Source organism: Anas platyrhynchos, chromosome 4 (assembly GCF_047663525.1).
Source record: "Anas platyrhynchos isolate ZD024472 breed Pekin duck chromosome 4, IASCAAS_PekinDuck_T2T, whole genome shotgun sequence".
NCBI classification, from domain to species: Eukaryota; Metazoa; Chordata; class Aves; order Anseriformes; family Anatidae; genus Anas; species Anas platyrhynchos.
Window position 1 is genome coordinate 53,131,098 of NC_092590.1, and position 23,517 is coordinate 53,154,614.

General features: G+C 35.5%; 1 protein-coding gene across 5 annotated transcripts in view; it reads left to right on the top strand.

Annotated features, from left to right (window-relative positions):
* CORIN (corin, serine peptidase) overlaps nucleotides 1-23,517 on the top strand; it is a 130,336-nt gene that overhangs the window by 45,283 nt on the left and 61,536 nt on the right. For all 5 annotated transcript variants that reach the window (XM_072037646.1, XM_072037645.1, XM_072037644.1 and 2 more), the window contains one exon: nucleotides 12,316-12,497. In XM_072037646.1, the coding sequence (XP_071893747.1) occupies nucleotides 12,316-12,497 (182 nt within the window). The remainder of the gene's footprint in view (nucleotides 1-12,315; nucleotides 12,498-23,517) is intronic.

A 23,517-nucleotide genomic window follows, 5' to 3' on the forward strand; every position in this document is an offset into this window, starting at 1 on the left:
GGTGAAAGAGTCCATCTGAGATCAGCTTCATTCTAAAGTAGAAAGCTGTTTAATGAAGAGAGGATGTTTTTCTCTGATTTTCTGACTCTCTTTCTTGAAAAGGAGTTTGTCATGTCAGTATCTGTATGTACAAATTTTTTGGTGTGCAGTAACCTCCATGGTACAATAAGAGTAGTCAGCTAGAGAGTCGTTGAAAGCCAAAGGAGGCTGCCTGATATGTTAGGGTTGTGGGGAAATTAACAGTGAAAATTAGGTTAATAATTAGGTTAATAGAAAAAATAGCCTTTGAAGAGGCAAGGATGGTGGGAAATAGCTCAGTGGATTTTGTGTGTGTGTGTGTGTGTGTGTGTGTGTTTGTGTGTTCATTGTCTTCATTGATTTTCTGTAATTTGTAAAAAGGGACAAAGTTGAATGTTTCATTTTCAATATGGACATAAACTAGGATGTAATATTAGGTCCGGAAAACAAATCCAGAAATGCATGGTGTCTTTTATTAAAAGCTGACAACAATTTAAAACAAATTTGAAATGAAGAAAATTTCTTTCAAGTCCTCTTAGAATACGGAAAAGAATCAAAATTCACACAGCAAGGGATCTCTATCATGTTTTGTGTAACACATGAATATGATCAGTGACAGGGCTATTTTGCTTCTCTTGCCTTTGTGAACTGCACTCTAAGCTTATTAATGCTCTTTGTTTCTCCTGTTTACAGTGAAATTGATTTTTATTTGTTTTTCTTTTATTGTAGTGCACAATTAGAATCTTAAAAACAACAAGACATTATATAAAATTATTTCTTAGAGTTGATTGATACTTTTAGAGTATTTATTAGCAAATGTTAACACATTCACATAGAACTTGTTCGTGTAGATGAGAATTTTTCTTTTAAGGCTTTGAGTAGGAAACTATCAGCATACATCTAAGTCAATTTCTACTTTTCAAAGTCCATAATGTGTTCATTTTTTATGAACTGTGTATGAATATTTTTATGTTTTGATAGGTAATCCTACACTGGCATGTTTCAGTCTTGCTTTAATCTGCCCAATTTTGGTAAGAAAATCACATAAATATGTCAAGACAAAATAGCAGCTGTTAGGAGCTCTGGGTAAGCAGTCTGATAGGTAACCTGTGACACAGCTGCTACACTAGCTTTTTGTAATGTATTTGTGCAGAGATGTGAAATTATAGTTGCAAAATTTTGCAATTCTACAGCTTGTAAGAAATATTTAAATTTCATTACTTCTGAAGACGCAGTTTCAGAGTCACTTTTGAAGTAACTGTATTGACAAACCCTTCTGGTTTATTTAGAATCATTTAGAATCCCTTGTTAGAATCCCTGTCAAATTCGCACTGGTTTAATTTGAATTGCTGCTACCCAGTTTAAAGTGTTCAGCTACAGAATTGGTGACAATAAAGTAACAGTGCTCTGAGGGAAAAGGTGGGATGATTTCCTTCTACTCCCCACAGATTTGTCTTTTTACTTCTTTCTCCTGGCTCTATCACCATTTTTCATGCCATGATCCAAGCATGTTGGTGGAGGCTGTTTTCAGATGTTTATAAAGTAGCTACCAGACATTTCCTGAGTTTGCAGTCTGCCTCTTTATACACCATGGGAATGGCTTCATCCTTTTTATATGCTTTCTTTTTGATGGTGGCTCTTTAGAGCAAACAGTTAACATGACTCAAAGAGATTATTCCAGCTAGATTTTTGGCAATGGTTTTCTGTCAAATAGATCCATCTACTCTGTTCATCAGCCTTGAAACAGAAGACTTCAACTTTCATATCATGAGTAAATCAGAAGTGGTTTTCAGTGGATGAAGTGCTTTCTAAGCAGAATGTTTGAAATCACATGTGTTTTGTTTTAAATGTTGCCATATCTTGTTTTTAAGCCCTCAGGAACCTGATGGGCTGATTAAGTACAAGAAAACACACTGTCTTAAAATCTTTCTGTAAACAGATAACCAAGTAATAATCCAGCCCTCAGTTTTAAAATCTAGTTGTGGTTCATGTAAGCACAATTGTGAGCACACAACCTTGGAGATTCAGCTAATGAACAAGTAATGAAAACAAAAATTAGAAAGAGTGCGATAAAGTTGTGAATGCTTGCCCACACAGATAATGTGCTCTGCCAGTGTTATTCAATTTTGTGTCCTTCATTGCTGATTTAAAGCATTCTACAAAGTAAATTAATGTAACTTGTACTGTTTAGCACAAAATTTGAAGGACACACAGGGTGTGTTACCTGAGAAAGCTCAGACAAATATAACAACTGCATACATTTATTTTTTTTTTCTCTCCTTAGGCCCTTTGTAGCAGTCAATATGCCTTCTGGTAGCTGTAATTTCACCAATTGTTATAATAAATGTAATGGCATGGTCTCATTCTTTCAGAAGTAAACTGTTGAGGATAGAGTTGCTAATGGCAGATGGTCAATATGCCATGCATTAAGAGAAACATTTAATAATGTGTTGCCTGTACCATGTACAAACCAGTTTCATGGCCAGTCTATCCTCAAACTGACTATGCACTAATTCTAGGTGAAATAGAATTGACTTACTGCAAGAAGAAAGTGAAATGGCTGGCAGGTATAATGCACAGGGGAGAGATTCAAAGTAGCAACACTGTTTAAAATATCTGTCAAAAAGCACTAAACAGTATCTGTGTACTTTAGGAAATATTTATGTACAATAACAGATGTCAAATACAAAGTCGTGGTTGAAAGAGTCGTGGTTGAAACCATGTTGCACTAACTGTGCTGAACTTACCTGAATTATTTTTCTAAATAAAAGGACAATAAATCAACTTTTAGTTCAAACAGAAAATTTAAAAAGTAATAAATGGATGTATATGAAAAAATAAAATCTACAACATGCAGATTCAGAAAGTGACATTGCACAGGGAAATGAATTACAACATGAATTACAAGAAAACACACCCTCAAGCCCCAACTCCTGCTCTGATTAAAACTAATTGATCAAGAAAGAAAATGTTATTTTTACTGTCACACAACCAGAACATGTTCTTCATGAGATACAAATGAGACATTGAGTTGAGGACCAGCTGGTTTACATATGACTTCAAAGAAAGGAATACTCACACATGTCTGAAAGATTGACATTGACCATATTGCCAAGAAACACATGAAGAAACTTTAAAATAAAGAAATATAATGTCACAACTGTTATAATGTAGTTTAAATCAGTGTTGCATATTTATAACAGCTTTCTTCTCAGTGCAGCTTGTATTACTCATAATTCTGCCCTTTATGAGTTATTTCATTAGTATTGTGTAATTGTTTCATATAAGGCAGAAAAAAAAAATGTGCTAATGAGAAGACTACAATTGGCATCGTCCCTCAGAACTCAGACCTTGAAGTCAACATGTGGTACTCATCTTAGGACACATTGTTACTTCGTCCAAGGCTGAGACAGCATAGAGGTGAGAAACATGAAGTTCGTCCTTGTAGAGGGTGCAAGGGAAAGTACAGGTAATGGTGTGGGATTGATCAAAATGCCTATATTTAAAGTTCATTGACACGTATTCATAGAAGACCATTACCCGAGATATGTATAATTAAAAAAAAAATAAAAAAAATGCACCAGTTACAATTTTTAATGCCTAATATCTGTCCTGGGCACAAACAGGAAAAAAAGGTGATTTGCTTATTAAAGCATTTCTATGATCACCAGGATTGTCCAGTATCTTCAAGTGTTTGAGTAGTGGAACTTGAAATTTGGCAGGGAGGTTGCTCTCATAAGTGGTAAGCTCTGTATCATGGCTCTTGCAGGCTAAGATAAGGGACGTAGAATGGAAAATTTATTTACTTTGGGGTAACATCTGCCATTTATTGTTTTTATAAAGACCTATGGATAGAAATTAACCCCCAAATTTGGGCTTACAAGTCTGAAAAATTGTAGCTCACATGTTCTGTGTTGACAAGAGAGTGATAGTGAACTCTGAAAGGTTTTCCATTGGGGCATGGCTCAGCCAGTGTTGGAGGGCTTCATGAAAGACTCTCCATGGCATCGACCCTCCTGGCAGCTGGGGGTGGCAGTGGAGCCAGGTTGCAGGCTCTTGCATAAAAGGGTCTGAAATAGTCTCTCATCTCAAACTCTTTTACAGTAATGTGCCAGTAGATGGCAGATGCAGTGTAGGGGAAGGACAGATCAGGGAATGTATAGGGAAAGCTGGTCAGAAACTAAAAGCTGGAGAGAATGTTTTCACCCATTCAGAGAACCATCATTTTCCTACCCATACACAGTGGCTGTACACAACTACTGATATGTATAGTTTGTGGAGGACAACTTGATGTACAGAAAGTGATTACTTAAGAAATTAATTTAAAAATTAAAAATTGAAAATTAATCTAGAGATAGACAATGGCATCCTGCATTGACCAAAATGATGTTGGTGGTTCAGTGGGTGTGAGGCTAACTTTTACCACAGCAGGCACCATCAAATCTGTCTGCAGTGTTTCACTCTCTCCACAGATCTAATGTACTGACCATGAAAACTTACCCAAATCACAAAATAATCTTCTGTCAAAGTGTGTTGGGAGGAGTTAAGGATGGAACAGAGTTAAAAGTTTATCAAGCTGAGAAATATTTTTCAGAACAGTCTGGGCATGGGAATGTCCCTTTGAAAACATATTTCACAACACTGCCCAGGGGAGTTAAGGGAAGGAGGCAGAAGAGGAAATCAGGAGGACTGGTTATTTTATGAATGCATATTTTACTGATTGATTGCCACAGCCTGGTTGGCCTAATGATTTTCTGTATGTATTGTCTAATATAAGCTGTAGTGTCTGGTCTCTAAGCTGGTTTGTTGACTAGGGATCACAGGTCTTCCTTTCTCCAATGCATACAATATGTTATTACAGATAAATAAATAGTGGTCATTCAAGTAATTGAAATTATTATTTACAACAAATCATAAAGTGAACATGGCCTTTTGTTAATATTTATTTGACAATTTATTATAGAAAAACAGACTTTGTTTTTACAAAAAGAGGATCTATTTTGTTTAATAAATTGGAGTAGCTGTAACACATGAGCTTACAGTAAAACTTTGTATTTTCACAAACATCGTGGGAGAATTAAGACTGGTAGTTCCCTATGAGACTTTTGCATGTGGACTCAAAACCACAAAAATGTAGTTGAGGGAACATTTTATCTCTACCATAACCCCTCTAGTAGGTATGAGTACACCATTTGTGCAGAAGTTAATAAACAAAAAGGTTTTGGATTGAACAGTGTTTAAAGGATCCTCTGAGAATTCATATGCTTTTCAGCTCATGCTTAATCTCTTTTAATGCTCATCTTATTAACAAATACCTTTTTAACTATCAGCAGTAAAAAAAAAAATGTAATGAGAGTTCAGCTAGAAAGACATACTAAATTTTTTGTACTTTTGCCTCTCCCGTGAGAAGTAATTGTTCCTCTGCTGGAGCCTGCAGTGGTAAAGCACCACTCTACCTGCAGGCTGAGCAGCACAGGCAAGTTAGTCACAGGATCATGCAGGTGGGATGGCCCCTCTGGAGCTCTTCTGCAACCTCTATTTAGATCAGGCCCAACTTTAAAGATAGATCAGATTGCTCAGGGCCATTTCCAGAGGTTCCACAACCTCTCTGGTGACAATGTTCTGGACCACATATTAGATTGCAAATTGCTATAATTTGGCAGTGGTGCTGAAAGAATCAGTTTTATCCTCTTTCTGTACTTGTTTTTCTCCAACTCAGCATTGCCCTTTTTTTGAGGTATGAACTTCTAAGAGTGGGGAAATACCCATAGAGTTAAAAATGTCACATATCTGTTCTTTCATCAAACTGCACCTTCAGCAAGAGTTTGTTCAATAAATATCCTGAAGAGCAGGACTGCACCTTAATACATTGCCTCTTTCCATGCCTGCTGCTGGCACCAGATAAATTATGGTAAGAGAGCCATAGACCTGCCTGTTTATTTTTAAAATAATTGGTCTCTGAGTAGCAGTAAATAAAGACTAATCAAGATGGAGATTTTTAATCATCTTTTCATCCTTCAGTAGATTAAGCAACATGTCCATACTAAACTTGATCATTATCCAGAAATTTTTAATTTATAGAGCACACATGACTGAATATTGAAACTGGGCCAAATATTGCAGTAATTGCTGGGTAATCCAATATTTTCTGGTTTGTCAAAGCTTCTATAAATTCTCCTTAGCTTTTTAAAATCAGTATGCGATTGTCTTTTAGAATCCTATTAATTTTGAAATTATTGCTGTTCTGTGTATATATCCAAACATATACACTATAAATGTTCAGGTGGAGGATTACCTAAACTAAGCAAGTGAGGTGAATTTACATTTGTGGTGTGTTTTTTTTTGTTTGTTTGTTTGTTTGTTTTTCTTTCATATAAATGAAAATTATTTAATATGCAGATGAACCTACTGAACAGATTACTCATCTCTAACGTATTTAGAAACTTTTAAACTGCTGTTTATATGGGTAAATATAACTGTACAGAGTTATATTTTAATATTTTTAGTCTATTTGTAAAATTTCAATGGCTAATCAGTATGTTGAAACACCTTTGGAAACAATGAACCATACATGTATATTGAACTTTGCTATAGTTACATTTGCAGAAATTAACATACTTGTACTACTCTTACCTGATGGCTGTATATCAGGCAATAGCTACAGGGGGTGCTTAGGAAGTTAATGATTTAGATACGGGTTAAGGAATACAGAGATCAAACTGAATAGTTCACATGTGTATAAAACTTCATCGGAAAGTCCTCAAGAGCTGTTTATTTTTATTTTTAAAATGACAGTCACACTTGTACAAATCATAACAACAGCATAAATTTGTTTAGCCGTGGTTAGCTCAAGTAGTTCTCAGTCACAGGCTTGTTAAATTCAATTAATGACCCCGCTATCATTTCCTTGAAAAAACAAGTCAACAAAACATACTGCTTTCAATTACAATGTGAGGTCATCATGTATGCTCCATTGGACCAGTGGGAGTAATTTAAAGCTAATGAGACAGAATCACTGCTTATGTTACTCTTCAGTGTAATATAATTTTATAGTGTATCGTGTGTTTTCTTAGAAAGTAAATGAGAAGTTAACTCAGCATCAGTCTGAATAAATTAAATGGCTAACATCAGAAAATAGGTAAATCAATACTCCATTTTAGCTATGTGGCATTTTACAGGTTTTTAGAGATATTTTTGGAGCTTAATCACCCTCCATAGGAAGTAATTTTTTAAATTATTATTATTTTTATTTTTTCTGGTGCTTTCTATGTTTAGGAGCTTCAGTTAAACCAGTGAATACCTTTGCCCAAATGTAACTCAGTTAATAAAGCTTCTTGAAGAAGTGAATTAATTAAAAATGAAAAGCTAACAAAGTCCAAAGCCCTAAATGACTGTTTCCAGTCACTTGCCTTGTCAAATGCCCTTCATTTAGGGAGTTTCTCAAGCCCCAGTCAAGAGGCAGTGATGGCTACTGTGGTGCTCTTGCTGTGCACTTTCTCTCCTTAACAAAATAGATTCTGTGTAAAAAAGAAGAGTATTTTGGAATGTCTTTATCTGAAGAAACATTTCAGGTCAGATAGTAAACCTTTAATTTGACAGTTAAAGGTGCAGAACTAATAAGCAGCAGCTCTTCCTGTCAGTAAGAGGGACCATTTGTCCTTGGGTTTGTACACAACCACTTATGTGCTTTCTAGTGTTGAATTCTGTCTTTCAACACACCATAATCTGGTGCTGAAATTTTAGAAATTTATTCTAAAATTTAGAAATTTATTCTATTTTAGAATATATGTGCATCTTTCCAGGCAACAAGTAAGCTGCCAGCAAGGGAGCTGCAAAGAAACAGCAGTTGTAGAGATAAAGGCTGTTGTCTTGTATCTGATCATTTCAATTATAAAGAGTACATAAAGAGCATCTAGTATTGTGTAAACTTATCTAAAGTTATTTGGGGAATATCTATTTTGAATCAGTGGTTCCAGCTACTGTATGTAATAAACTCAGCAACAACAATGGCAGAACATTCCTTCTGTTAGATACTAAGCAGATGAAAGCAACCACACTGATGTCAGAATACAAGTGAGTATTTTGCTTTTCACTGATTTCTCCACATTAGCATGGGTAGTCAGGCACCTCTGGCAGCTTTTTATTCCCTGTCTGCAGGGTTTACTGCCATCTTATCACACAGTTGCTAATGGTACTGTGTTTTTTCTATTACTGTAAAATAAAACACTAGAGTAAGGAAACTTGGGTACTGAAGACTTATTCAATTCAAGCCACTTATTCATGTCTGAATGTGGAGTTCTAGCAATGTTTTTGGGATGAGGAGGTAGAACCATGATTCAGATACAAAGAGAAAGACAATTTAAGTGGTATACTTGGAGAAAGATCTTTTTCATTATGAATGGGTACATGTATAAATGAAGCAAACTGTACTTACAAAAGCCCAAAAGGTTTTTCAGTAATTTAGATATAAACTGCAACAAGTTGTGTTGAAAATTTCATTAGTGTATGTGTTCAGGAGAAAACAGGACTCTTTATCAGGGATTGTAGTAATGGGACAAAGGGTAATGACTTTAAACTGAAAGAGGGTAGATTTGAATTAGATATAAGGAAGAAATTCTTTCCCATGGGTGTGGTGAGGCACTAGAACAGGTTGTCCAGGGAAGCTGTGGATGCCCCATCCCTGGAATTTTTCAAGGTCAGTCTGGATGGGGCCCTGGAAAACCTGATCTAATGGGTTGAAATTAGATTATATTTAAGGTCCCTTCTAACCCAAAATGTTTTATGATTGTATGATTGTATGATTGTATGATTATGATTTATGATTGATGATGAGGCATGTGGGATCTAAATGTGGCCTGGATGTGAAGACACAGAATGAAATGCAGTTTGAAAATGATTCCCAAGATGCAAGTCTGTGACAGACTGATTTATTTCTGGAAACAGCCTTTTGTTCCTTCTCAAACTCTGAGGCAACTGTTTATCCTCACAATAAAGAATATGGTGAGGATTCATTCTCGTGCATTTTTATTTTTGCGATAAACTATTTCAAATATGGCAGCTTTCATTAATGACTAAACTTACTATAATCTACTTAAAGAAAGCAAAAATGATAATTTGAGTGCCTGTATGCATGCATGTGTATGTGTGTTTGTTTTTATTTCTGAAATGTCAAAAAAAAAAAAAAAAAAAAAAAGGAATACTGAATTATTGGCTAGACAATTTAATTCCTGAAAGAGGATCTCTTTTTTCAGCTGAAGCCACCTGCCTCTCATGCCCCTATCATTCACCACTGTGAACTTGATTCAACAGCCTCCCCACAGGTCCTCAGGCCTTGAGGTTGCTCAACCTACTGGAGCCCTGTTGGCCCTCTGTTGCAAGGCTGCACTGCTGGCTTTATGCCCAGCTTGCTTTCTACCAAGGCCCCAGCAGAGCTTCTCCCCAGCAAGTCAGTATCTAACCTGTATCATTATAGTGAATTCTTTCTTCCAAAATGCAGGAGGAATTTGCACTCATCCTGGTTGAATTTCATGATGCTCTGGCTGGCCCATTCCTCCAGCCTTTCCAGGTACCTCTGAATGGCAGCTCTGCCATCAAGCATATTGATTACTTTCCTCATTTTAGTGTCATCTGCAAACTTTACAAGAATGCACTTGGTCATCAGTTCTAGGCCCTTAATAAATATGTTGTACAGGACAATCCCAGTATTACACATCTAGTTATTTTATCATAAAAATCAGGTTGGTCAGCCCTGGTTTACCCATGACAAATTTATGTTGACATTTCCAAGTTGTCATCATCTTGCTGTGACCAGAAGTGTGTTCAAGGAGGACTTGCTCCATGATTTTTGTAGGGACTAAATTAAGGCTGACCATCTTGAAGATACCCAGCTTGATATTTTTGGCCTTTTTTTGAAGATCGGTGCAACACTTGCTGTTTTCCAGTCATGAGCAACCTCCCTTGATTTCCATGACCTTCCAAAGGCTGGCCTTGCAAGAGCACTGGCCAGTTCTCTCAGCATCCTTGGGTTCCATGGACTTGTTTGAGTAAAGCATTTCTGAATGCATCAGCTTGTTTTGTAAGGGAGGCATATTTAATTAAACGTATTCTACGTCTCTGTAAATGTTGCTACTTCCATCGAGAGTTGACATTTTCCACTTGAAGCAGTGTTTTTTCCTTTCAAAATCTGGTGACAAATAACCTTCATGGGCAATGTAATATTTCTTTAGATGAAATTCACTCTAATTACATCACTTTCTGTATGGAATCTCTCCAGAATTTGTTGTGATAAGAAAATCAGCTGTGGTAACAGTTGTGGCAGCTCATGATTATGATGGAAAAATGTAATTGTTTAGGTACAAGTAACAGTCTAATTATCTTTTATTTACAGGGCTGTTGATACTATCAGCAGATGACCCTAAAATCAGACAGTGAAGACAGTAGGCTCTTGCAGCCATATTTCTAAATTGGATAAGAAAATGAATAAAAACAATATGCAAATCACATTTTAAACAGATATGTTAGGAAGTCATTATTCATGTTTTCTGAATGACAAAACATTGATTTCAAGTTAAATAAAAAATCACAATTTATATAATAGTTTTTTAATAAAATAAAGCCAGCAACAGCTAATAATGTTTTCATTTTTTTTTTTTTTTTTTTTAACTTTCATTTCAGAGCCAGAGGTACATTTTTCATTATATTCTCAGGAATATGTGTTCCAACTCTAATAATGCCTGAGAAAATTTGAGCTGTTTTAAACGTGACTGAGATTAATTATTTTTTCTTACGATTTTTATGCAATTTCTGCTCTTGACTATTAATTCATAAATTATAAACATATATTAGCTTCCCTGTCTTTCACTGGTAATTTTGTTTTAGAATATTTTAAGAAATGCAAAGAGCACTAAAGTGAATCCTAGGGAGATATCCACACATTGAGAAAATGTAGTGATAAGGCATTAGGTATTATTGAGAGACCTTTTATGACATTTACATGCCTTATTTCAGTTACCTCAGGCTGACATAGTCTTCTGACAAAGTCCACTCAGAGGTCTTGTTTTTCCTGCTATATGTCTATGCCTCTTTTCTTCCTAATTCGTTGATGTCTATAATACAATTTTTTTTCTCTAGAGGTTATGCGATACTGTCAAGTTGGAGTTTAGTTATTTATACAGTGTGAGCAGGTTTATTTATTGGGTGCCACCATCTAGTCATGTTAGTGCTTCCACTTTCCAGCCAGTGGGTATTTGTCTTACATGTTGTTCTATATGTAACAGTCATATAGATTAAGTATTTGCATGGGCAGGCAGTTTGGGCTGTGTTATGGGTCTTTCAGATGCAATTGCACCTGCTTACTGAGAGGCTTGCCTCCACTGTGCTCCAGCAACAGCTTAGGTTAGTCTGTTTGACAGCAGTAATAATGTGCTCACACAGATAGAGCTGACTGCTGCTGAGAAAGGCATTGAGCAGTTCTTTATAGCTAAGATTAACACTGGTTGTGCAAGAGCTTTACTTGTCCACAAGAATGGTTTTCAGGTGGTAGCTGGCAGTAAAGCAGAGAACTGTGTGTGTTGAGATTCAGATATTCCTTCCTGTGTGCATTATGCTGCAGTAGTTTATTGTAAATTATGTCTGCCACATATCATCTAACTTGGCCGAGGCTGCTTTGAAATTTCTTGTCTGCTCAAATCTTGACTAACTTGGCTAGCATTGTATCAGCTGTAATCTGGTAACTTTACTGTTTTTGTCTTTGTCCAGACATACAGTTAACATATTAATAGACTCCTAGCAATTTTTGCTGACTTGTAAAACAGTTGTTGGTTCTCTTCATGAGCAGATTCACTACACCAAAGTTGTTAGAAAGCTTACCCAATCAAAAACATATGTTTTTTTCCGAGTTAGAGATTTTTTATCAGCTCATGAAAGTGACAAAAGTCTGAGTGGGTACATCTGCACAATTTGGGGAAAGAAGGAGAGGATGAGGAAGCAATCTCTCTTCTCTTGTGTCAGTGCACTATTACGTTGCTTAAACTATTGTTTAAAATCAGCTTGTGCAGATTTGGACTTAGAAACAGTTCTGAGCTTGACAGGGGCTTAAACGTAGCCTGAAAGCCAGAGCTGATGTTACTTTCAGTGAATAGTTTTTATGTACCCTTTTGGTGCAGCTCTGTAGAAAGTCAAATTTTTCAAAAGAATTAATTGCTACTTTTTTTTTTCTTAAAAAAAAATATAAAAATTTTTTGCTATCTGCAAGAGTGATAATCCTTTTTATCTTCGTTCTCTGTCTCTTTTCTCCAGTCAAAGCCTCTTGCCGTGCAGGACATTTTGCGAGGCAGCAAAAGAAGGGTGTGAACCTGTCCTGGGGATGGTAAACGCTTCTTGGCCAGAATTCCTCAAGTGTTCTCAATTTCACAACCAAACTGAAAATGACACAATGGAAAGGGTATGCTTCTCACCATACCAAGAAAAAGGAAAGCAATGTATGTTTCCATTCTCAACTTTTATACCATGTTCAAGAGTTCCTATTTAATAACATATTATTTAATTCTATAGCATAAGCTCTGGGATGAAATTGTTGTTTCTGGTTCTGTTGTTATGTTAGTTCACATTACTGTGATAAGGCCTGATTGTCAGGAGGGTATAGTTTTGTCATGCTTTAACTTCTTTGGCTGATTTGCTGATTTTTTTTTTTAATTATTATTTTTATTTACTTTATTTTTGATAAGACTTGTATTGATTTGAGGCTGTTTTATATTACATTAAAAATTATGAGCTGTTTCAAGGGAAAGAATGCAGGAGAAAAATAATAGACCCTTTTAAAATGTTCTGCTGACTTTCTCTTTGCTTTAGTAATAATAGGTTTGGTATTTGGAGCAGGCACTCAATAAACAGCCAAATTTTAAACATTTATTCCTTTTCCTTGCTGTAAAAATGAGTCCAGAGCTGATCAAGATTTAAATTTTTCAAAAGGTTGGGTTTGTATACATCCACTAGAGGCTTCTTAGACTTTTGGGAATAAAAGTCCCTGGAAGCCTATCTAACTACATGGCTTTTCCTTCTTCCCAGAGCTGCTGCTCTGTTCTCTAGATGCAATGTAGGTGAGATTAGACCTGGCAGCAGCAAGACTGACTCTTTTTTCCTATTGGCCCCGTTGCTAGAGTTCAAGATCTTGCTGGCATTTGAGACTTTACTGCTGATATTCATAATCCTGTGAGCCTATGTGGCAGAAGCTTGTACTGTCCATCAGTAGGTTTCAATTTTGTTAATGACTTTTGGGTGACAACAGGCAGGAAGAAATGATATGATAAGAACTAAATGATAAGAACTATTTTTCATTTCTTTTAAAAAAAGTGAGGTTATATATATGAGTTTAAAAAATCATTGAGGTTTTACAGTATATCTTTGAATGTTAGTTAATGCTACAGTTAATATCTGTATAGCCTGGCTTATATCTCCCTGCACTTTCTGAATATGCACAGAAATCTATCCTTTAATAATTAGATCAAGTCATTTTTCTAGTGAATTTCTCTGCATCTGTTAGGGCATGTTTTGAGGGTTAATGAAGTAAAGGAGGCTGTTGTGCAATATGTATCCTTGCTTGTGGGAACATCTGTAATGGCTGTGGTGACAAAATAGATAAAGAAGGATTGTGTTTTCTTGAAGGTAGCTGAGCGCTTTCTGGAAAAACTGAACACTATCCACAAGTCTCTAGCTCCATAGGTTCCTATGGGCTTCTGGGCAAGTTACTGTAGTGAAAGCCACTGGGAACAGTGTTCTGATTATATGAAATAAATGTATGCTAAATATACTGAAAAATTAAGTATCATGGGCCTCTACAAATTGGAAGCATTTTTTTTTCCCATGCTTCAGCTTCCCATTTGTGAAATGGGAATAAAACTGTCCTTTTAGCTTAGAGGGATGTTGTAACTATATGTGTTATGCCTTTGATATCGTAGAGGTTGAACATCCTATGAGCTAGGAATATAATAATTTTGTCTTCATGTCATCCACAATAACAAGTAAGATAAGAGGCTGTAGTGTAAATGTATAAGGATGGTAAGTGGTTGTACACTGAGCAATGAGAGTAGCTAGCAATACTCAATAAATGACTAGCATATCAGTAATTGGTTACACTAGTTCTCAGCATAGAATGAGGTATAATTCTGAAAAAACAACAGGATGTTAGAAACCCAGGTTTCATGCATATTGGTATACCTACTGAATACAAGGTATGATATAAGTATGCCTGTTATATTTGGGCAAATTATAGGTGGCTGAACTTTTCAAAAGCCTCAATAAATCTAGGTAATTGAACTTTTAGATCAAACTGGAAGAGGTTGCTGACTTCTGAAACTTTCAAGTTTCAGACTAAAATGATATAGTTAGTATTTCATAATGCTAGAAAAGAATATGCTAGACTAGTGTCTGACTGATTATTCTTCCATCGTTTTTATGTCAGAATTTATATCTCTGTGACAGTAAACTGTATAAATTGCAGAAAAGTACACAGCGGATGCTTGCTGTTTCTCACTAGCGGAAAACATCTAGAGCCAGTTGTGCAATTCAATGCCCTATCTGGCATACTGGAGACCCACGCTGGTTATTGGCAGCTCTGGCACCCTGTGGTATAAAATAAAAGGCATTTTTATTTAATTTATTCATGAACTAATGTGCATGATGCTTGGATATGAATAGCTTTCGTATAGAATGATAACCTATAGAGAATATTTTGACATTTTTCATATAAAAGAATGTTCCTAATGTGATTCATGTTTGACTGAAAAAAGTAGTTTCTCCCAGGCAGTAAACTGTTATAGAATACATACCTGATGTGGCCACAGAAGTACTGAATGTATTGGGAAATTTGAGCTGAATACCTTTATAGTAAAACCATCTGTGTTTGAATTGAATTACAGAGAAAAAGGTTCAATACCCTAGACAGAGTTGCATCAATCATGTTGATATCATTTCACACAAATGGCAAAAGAATACCCAGTAGCTGACAATCAGCTACTATGAGACATAAATTCTAGGAATCCAGCTCTTGAGATTTAAGATCTGTTGAACTGGTTTCACAGTTCCACAGTGTAGTGGGCAAGCATCATCAAGCATTCATTCTGCACGGGTCCAATAATCTGTTCTTGGGGGCAAAAAAATCTCAGAAGCATTTCTGAGGGCTGCTAAGCATATCCCTAATCACAGAAATATTCCAGCTCTGTTTTTCCTGCTTTTAACTGTTATGGTGTTTTTCTGTTATTTTATGTGCTTTGAGCAGCCAACACAGCTGGTGCTGTTAAAACTGTGTAGAAAAAAAACAGAGTAGCTTGAATGAGAAGTGAAGGAACACAATGAGCAGACATATTAACATGGAGCTCTAGGAACGCCCTGACATTATGCTTTAATGAATCTAAATGCCAATATTCTTTCAAAAGCAGCAGTGAGGCTTTTGGCTCTTTATACAGTGAAGTTTTCTAAGAAACAGTACAGAACTGTCAGACAATGTTCACTTTTGCATTACATTGAAGAGGCATTAAGAAAGTCTGTTTTGGTTATTCTGTTAAAAAGTGATGCCCAAGAGGCATGAACTGCTCTTCATAGCTATGAGAACTGGAATAAGTAATACTATCTAAGCTATGTAAAAGACATAGTGCATTAAAATTTAAATACAGAATATAAATTTCACTGCATTGTTATGTTGCGTATTATTTATACTGTTAGTTCTGAAAGATATGAAAAAGTATATAACAAAAATTCCAAGAGCTCATTTCCAATTAAAAATGTTTTAAAATAGCTGAAGGTTGTGCCAAATTATGAAAATATTTTTCATAGCATTTTTTTCAAGAACAAAGTTACAGTTTTGTCTTATGAGATTTTATCTCTCCACAGATAGATGTTGCAATATTTCTGAACATGAGCCAGCAGTGTGCCCAGGTGGCCAAGAAAGCCAACAGCATCCAGGCTTGTGTCAGGTGTAGTGTAGGCAGCAGGACCAGGGAGGTGATCATCCCCCTGTACTCTGCTCTGGTGAGGCTGCAACTTGAGTACTGCATTCAGCTTTTGGCCACTTACCACAAGGACATCGAGACCCTGGAGCATGTCCAGAGAAGGTCTACGAAGCTGGTGAAGGGCCTGGAAGGTCTTACGAGGAGCAGCCAAGGGAACTGGGGTTATTTAGTCTGGAGAGGAGGAGGCTCAAGGGAGACCTTATTGCTCTCTACAACTACCTGAAAGGAAGGTGCAGGGAGCTGGGGGTCAGCGTCTTCTCACAGATAACTAGTGATAGGACAAGCAGAAACGGCCTCAAGTTGTGCCAGGGGAGGCTCAGGTTGGAAATGAGGAGAAATTTCTTTTCAGAAAGAGCAGTCAGGCATTGGGACAGGTTGCCCAGGGAGGTGGTGGTGTCACCGTCCTTGAGGGTGTTCAAGGAAAGGTTGGACATGGTGCTTAGGGAGGTGGTTTAATGTGTGACATTGGTGGTAGGGGGATGGTTGGACCAGATGATCTTGGAGGTCTTTTCCAACCTTAGTGATTCTGTGAATCTGTAAAGTAGTGAAAGTTAAATATATGAAAACACATTTTCTTCATGCACCTCTTATTGCAAATCCCTCTGAATCACTATTTCATTCTTATTGGAGTGAATGCTATTGGTCCTAGCCTTGACTCAGATTTAATGGGGACATTGACTTTATGTTAGTTCTTTAAAATATATATTTTTGTCTTCATTGGCTGTTTTTGTTTCTTTGTTTAAATTTTGTTCCATGTGAGAAAGTGATTTTACATACTGTAGTGATTTCTGGGTATTCTAATCATCCCTACATACTAAAAAGGCATATCCCTTCTTCTTAGGAGTTAAACTTTAAATCTGTAAAAAGTAAAGAATAAATAATAATAAAAAAAATGTGAAAGTAAATGATAAAAAATAATGCTATGAAATTATAAGTAACACATGCAATTATAAATAACTGATATAACCTTTATATTCTTTAAGACAATTTTTTTTTTAACTTTTACACACTGGTTATTGCAGTAGTTCTTCAGTTGGATGCAGTCTTTTAATTAAGTTTTTCTGGTTAGAAGAGTTACAATATTTAGTGATCAGGAAAGCCATTGCTGATATCCCAGATACTCTTCCTTCTTGGGAAAAACATAGAAATTAATTATTGTACATGTTGATAAATGCGGTGCAATGGCAACCTAAATGCATGAATAATTGGTGTGAGCTTTTTCAGCTCTTCAGAGATGACACCCCAGGAGTTCTTAGCCTGTTTTAATCTGGATAAGAAGCATTTAATTGGAGCACCACATTAAGAATATTAGCAACAGTAATTTACTGCTTATGCATTCCATTTTAAGGTGCTGTAAAAACAAATAGTTAATAGATTTATTAATGGCACAACTACAGACTTCAGCAGAATTTGTTTATAACATTGCTTTTACCTAGGTTTACCTTTGTGTTTTGCAGTAACTTAGATGAACAGTTCAAACATTCTTTAGTGGCTGTCATCATACATTACTTTGTCCTGCATAAACTGCTACAGTGAAAACAATACAGAAAATACTTAAGAAAATGAATATAATGTGCGCAAGAAAGCTGCCAATTTTCTTGACCAAATATGCTGAACTAATGCAAATCTTGCTTTGCATTGTTTGTTCCAAGCATCAAACACCAATAAAAATTGTTCTGACACTTTTTATTTAATTTTTATTTCCCTGTTGTGCGCTGTTTATCTTTCAGGACTCTTCACCCTGATATGAATTTGGAGAAATTGCTTGAGAAACAGCTTTGGACAGAGACTCAGCTAGTAGAGACACAAGGCAATCTCTGGTTACAACCAGATTTTATTTTAGTTTAATTTTTTATTTTATTTTATTTTATTTTATTTTATTTTATTTTATTTTATTTTATTTTATTTTATTTTTATTCTATTTTATTTTATTTTATTTTATTTTAGACATTGAGAGGCTAATTATACAACACAGAAGTGATTTGAGAAAAAACTTTTATTGATTTTAAAACTTTTAAAATCTTTTAAAACTTTTAAAATCAATAAAAGTTTTTTCTCAAATCACTTCTGTGTTGTATAATTAGGAAGACGTTATCTTTCTTCTGTGCCCTTGCATTCACTTAATGCAGTGAAAAGATGACAGAGGTGATATGTGTATCTGTAACACTGACACTGACCAGCTGGAAGACCAGCAACAGAGGGACCTTTTTTTGAGGCAAAGTATTTTTTTTCAAAACTGTGATGGTGTTTCATGTGTGGAAACATTTACAGTTGAAGGAATTCTTTTTTCCCAAGCACTCATTCTTTACATCTGTTGACTTAACATTTTATTTTATTATGTCCATCAAGTTAATTTTTTTCTCCCATTGTGCCTCCCGCACCATCTGCCTGCTTTCCTACTCCTTGCCTACTTCAATTCCAGCATGGAGTCTCTCATGTGGCCTTTTTAGGCCACTTCACTTGATTGGAAGAGAAAGGTCTCTTGTGTTCTCCTACCATGGGGTTTTGCATCATAGGGAATTAAAGAAATGAACAGTTTCTTAAGAGGAAGGAGCTGCCAACTTTCCTAACTCAGTGATCGTGATCCTAGTATCAAAACTTTCTATAGCTGACAGTGACAAGATGCAGACACTGTGCAGACATAGAATACAGAGAGCAGGTGATGAAAAACTGCAGGCAAGAGAATATATGGATTCTTCTGGGTCCTACTGTGTTATTGTAACTGTGCGAATGACTGTATTTGAATCAGAACAGAAGTCCATCTAGCTCATAATACTGTTTCCAAAAGCTGCTTTAAAATTATATGCCAACAGAGAAACAGAACAGGGAAAGACTCTGGGGCAATACTTGTTCAAAATCCTCCTGCATTTGCCATCTATTTGAAATTCAAGGAAATTCCTGAAATTTTTGACCCACCATAATTTTTTCTTCTATTGTTTTGTCCCTATGTTTCATGAATCTACATTCATTTTAGTATCCACTAAATAAATATCCTGTAGTAAGGTGTTACAATGTATTTCTGAGTTATATGAAAAGTACTACTAACTGATTTTTTTAAGGCTATTTTATTTGATAGCATTCTTCATAGCATTAGACAGTGAATGGTGTCTCTTCTTCACTTTGAAAAAAAAAATAGCACTTTTCATGGACATTTTCACAGATATACAATGCTTTAGCTTTTACTATGCCTTGAAATGCAACCAGATAATGTATTTGTTTCAGTTTGTGCTATCTGCAGTTAGTTATCCAGGGATGTGCCTGCATAATCCTCTAGAAGGCATTCCAATAATCTGGCTGAGAAGTAGAGCACATAAATGATCTTGGCACCTTGGAGACATTTTTGATACTATAGTAGCTGGAGGTAAAATAAAGCACTTTTTTTTTTTTTTTTTTCCATTAGTGGTGTTTAGTCAGGTATTTTAAGAAACTTTTCCAGACTGTAAACCTCTCTGGCAAAGGTCTGAAATAAGCACCTGCAAATTGTTTCTCTGTCAGTAAAGATTGCTTCCATTTTCTTTGTGTCCCTTTCATCAAACATCGTGTCTTCTTCAGGAGAAGTGTTTGTTTTGGTACACAAGACAAGGCTTTTATAATTTCCATTAAAATCTGATATTTGGAGATATGTTCAAGTTGTTAACCTTCTGGAAATGTCTTCTTGGACAAGCTTAATAGAAAACATAAATTAATTTCATTGGAGCTACAGTTCACAGTGTGTGTGCTCTCCTTGACCTGAGCTCTGCCCTGACTGGACCAATTATATTCAGTCATGGTCAGTTAGGAGACTCCAATAGGTGAGATGAATTTTCTTATGTTCACATAAGAAAAAGAAGATGTTCACATTAAAAAGCGTGCTAAGATGCTTCTAAAGAAATGGAGTAGATTGTGATGGAAATCAGAATGAATAGAAGCAGATAGAAGTAGGGAGGGATTAGGAAGAAAGAGTCAGAATGGTTTATAAGAATGTGAGAAAAAAAATAGAAGTGAAAGTGGGTTCCAGACTCTTTGTTCTTCTGATGTCTAAGAAAAACAGTTGGATAAATATCCTTGCTGGTTTTTACCTTTGTTCTCCCAAGCCATACTGGCACATTCACATGCAACATAGAGCCCTGTTATTGTTGCTACCTTACTACAAATGAAGATCTGCACTGGTGGCAGAGATCAATAAGCAAATCAAGATGGTTCCTCTAATAGTTCCTTTTGATCTATATTATATTCTTTTTTGAACATGCAGAAAATTGCATAAAAACCCAATTTAGAAGAATATAAGATTTCCAAGTCAGTTAAAGTTGCCTTTCCAACCTATAACTTTCTTGTATGATGAATTACAGTATTTTGATTATTTAATCTTCTATTTTTATCTGACATCATTGTCTATGAAATAAATGCTGGTCTACAGAGAATTAGAGTTCATGCTGAGGAAGGCCTCACTGTAGTGCTTACTAATTGTAGAGACTGGAAAGCTCAATATGTAAGGCAATGTGTATATCTGGTGTTCATTTGCAACTGAAGTATGTTCTTGAAGTTACAACTGAATGCAATATGAGAGTCTTTACAGAAAAAAAAAATGTACTGAAAATATCTCAGATTGGACAATGGAAATTATTATTCATTATTTCTTATAATTTTGACCTTAATTTGTCAGTGCCTCTTTTTCCCCCTGTAAAATAAAAATGTGGACGCTATGTAATACTATGTTGCTGTTAAGTGTAATGTATTTTTCAGTTTGTAACACCCTTCTGAAATTAGAAGAAAAGAGGTGAGTCTGTAACACCTCAGTGAGTAATGAGAGGTTTTGACCATCTTGCATCTGATTAAGAGACATAAACGTTAAATAGCACAAACAAGTAGAAAGAAATTGTTTGTAAGTCTCTTATGTACTTTGGACACATTTCTGCAAAATTAGAAACTTTCTGTAAAATAACTTGCATATGTAGCTTCCACTGCATGGCTCCATTACGCAGCTAGAAAATAATATTTTTATAGCAAAATCAAGATCATATGCTGCCCAGGTGGAGAGTGCACCTGGGAATGTAAAAGAAAAGATTTTGAAAGTATTCATACATGTTTCTATTGCAAACACATTTTTGTACAAGGGTGTGTGTGTTGACAAAAGATTGCCCCATTTCTTGGGGATGATAAAATAATATTTCAGTCTTAGAAAAGCAGACAAATATGTTGAGAAAAAAAAAATCCTCTGCAGCCAAAAGTCAGGAATAAAAATGAAAGTGCTCTGTGTGTGTGTGTAGATGTGTATCTATTGCCATAATGCAATAGAAAGGACAGTTAAACTAGAACTGCAAATAAAATTGGAAATCTGGATAATTAATGGCACGCAGTCAGCGCAAGCTGGAACTATTTCATCATTTTTGAAGACCATATTCTGAATGTCAAGTGCTCAGTGGTACATCACAGCATCCACTATGGAATTCATGGTTCAGCAAAGTGTGAAGAATATCACATTGCTATACAGAAAGGCTGATCGTGAGCAGAAATTATTTTATTTTTTGCATGGCAAAAAGGCTCCTTCTTTAATCTCAAGGGCAGATTTAACAGGTGTAATAGTCTTTTCATGACTATCTGTTTTCTAAAATGGGTCATTTATTGATGACAATTTTAAATGGATTTTTTCTATCTCAACAATTTTATTATTTCCAATGAGATTTATCTTTCAGGTTTTTCTTGTGGCTTTCTTGCACTCAGTGATGTTCCTCTGAGAGCTTTGTTTTCCAAAGTGGAAATACATCTCAGTCCCTACGGGAAATCTTGAATATCAATTCATTTGTGTGAAAATAAGTTCATAAGTCTCCTGCAGCATAAGCTTCATAGTACCAAAGTTAATGAGTTTTCTCCAACCTTACAACTTTTCACATTGGAATAAAAGAAAATGGCATAACACCTGCTATTCTTCAATCTAAAGCACTATAAGATCTTTAAATAAAAGCCATACGCTTGAGAATTTAAGGAAAAAAAAAATATTTTTTTGGTACAGAACCACAGAATGGTTGAGGTTGGAAGGGGCCTCTGGAGGCCATCTGTTCCAACCAGCTCAAGCAGGGCCTCCCACAGCAGGTTGCCCAGGTCCACGTCCAGGTGGCTTTTGAATATCTCCAAGGAGGGGGACTCCACTGCCTCTCTGGGCAAGCAGTTCCCAGAGAGGCAAATACACTTACTAAAATCAAAAGGAACATCACAAGAGAATGAATTCTTTAAATTCTATGAAATGGTATGGCTTAAAACCTAAATCAAGCAGATAAAATTGAAGTCATCATGGACAGTCAATATTTACTACTTTGTGTTTTTCATCTCTTTCTAGCTTTTATCTTTTATACCCTTAAATTGTATCTGCATACTTTGTGAAACATTCCCAGATTTCATCAGCATAATTTTGCTTTTCATTTTGTTTCATTTTTATATTTGCATCTTCTGAAGATACATAAAATGAGATTAAAGGTATGCTCTAAGTTATTTCACAACAGCCTGTGTTGTTGGGAGAGATTAAAAAAACCTTTCATTTTGTAAATGAAATATTGGCTCCAGGAAGAGGAGTTAAAATAAGATGTTAGCACTGTGTGAGCTTGGGGACTGACCTTTCACTTGAGCTTAGTTTTTGTTTGCCTATGAATGTGCTTAATGAACACATTATTGTGGTTAATCATTTTTCTGTACGACACCTACAGCAGGAATTCCAGTGAGTGCAGCACCAAGTAAAGTGTTGACACAAACATCATGAATGTCACTGATTTATTAATGCCTTCATCTGTAATATATGCAGTGTGTTACCTTTGTGCTTTATCTTTCATTATTAACTGCATTGCTAAACTGAGGTCGTAAAAGCTTATGCTACTAAAAATTATGTACTTGGAAATTCAATTATTTTTACTTAATTTAATTTTAATAATTTCAATGTGTATTCTGCATGAATATACTTGTAGGCAGGCATTTTTGTAGGAACACAAAATTATACTGAAAACGCTCAATTTTTTTTTTTTTTCTTTTGAGTTGTAGATTAAAAATATATTTTCTAGACTCTGTTACGCTTCAGATTCAGAGAGTATAATGAGAAGAAATAAGAACTGCAATCCAGGGAAAAATGCAAATATGTATTTTTTAAAATAGGAAATATGGAGCTATGTTTTGATTAGGTGCAAAATGATGTTAACAGAGGAAGAGATTCTATAACTGCTGCTGCTGAAACTGCTGGTTTTTCATACTTGTGCTTTGTTTTGTGGTAAAGTCTGAAAGCTACAATCACAGATTTTTGTTGTACTTAACATGAATTACAGTGGAACTTCTGAGTAGAATTTTGAACTTTCCTGTGATTTTCCTGTTTGAACTTGGAGTTTTTACACATGGATACATAAGCTATTTCTCATTTCAGATATGTATGCTTAAACTGAAGTTGTCTCTCTTTTCTTTTTTTTTTTCTGCTGATTTTTTACTGAACGTAAAACTGTCTATTTTACTTAGCTTTGTTGAGTAGTCTTATTGCTAACTG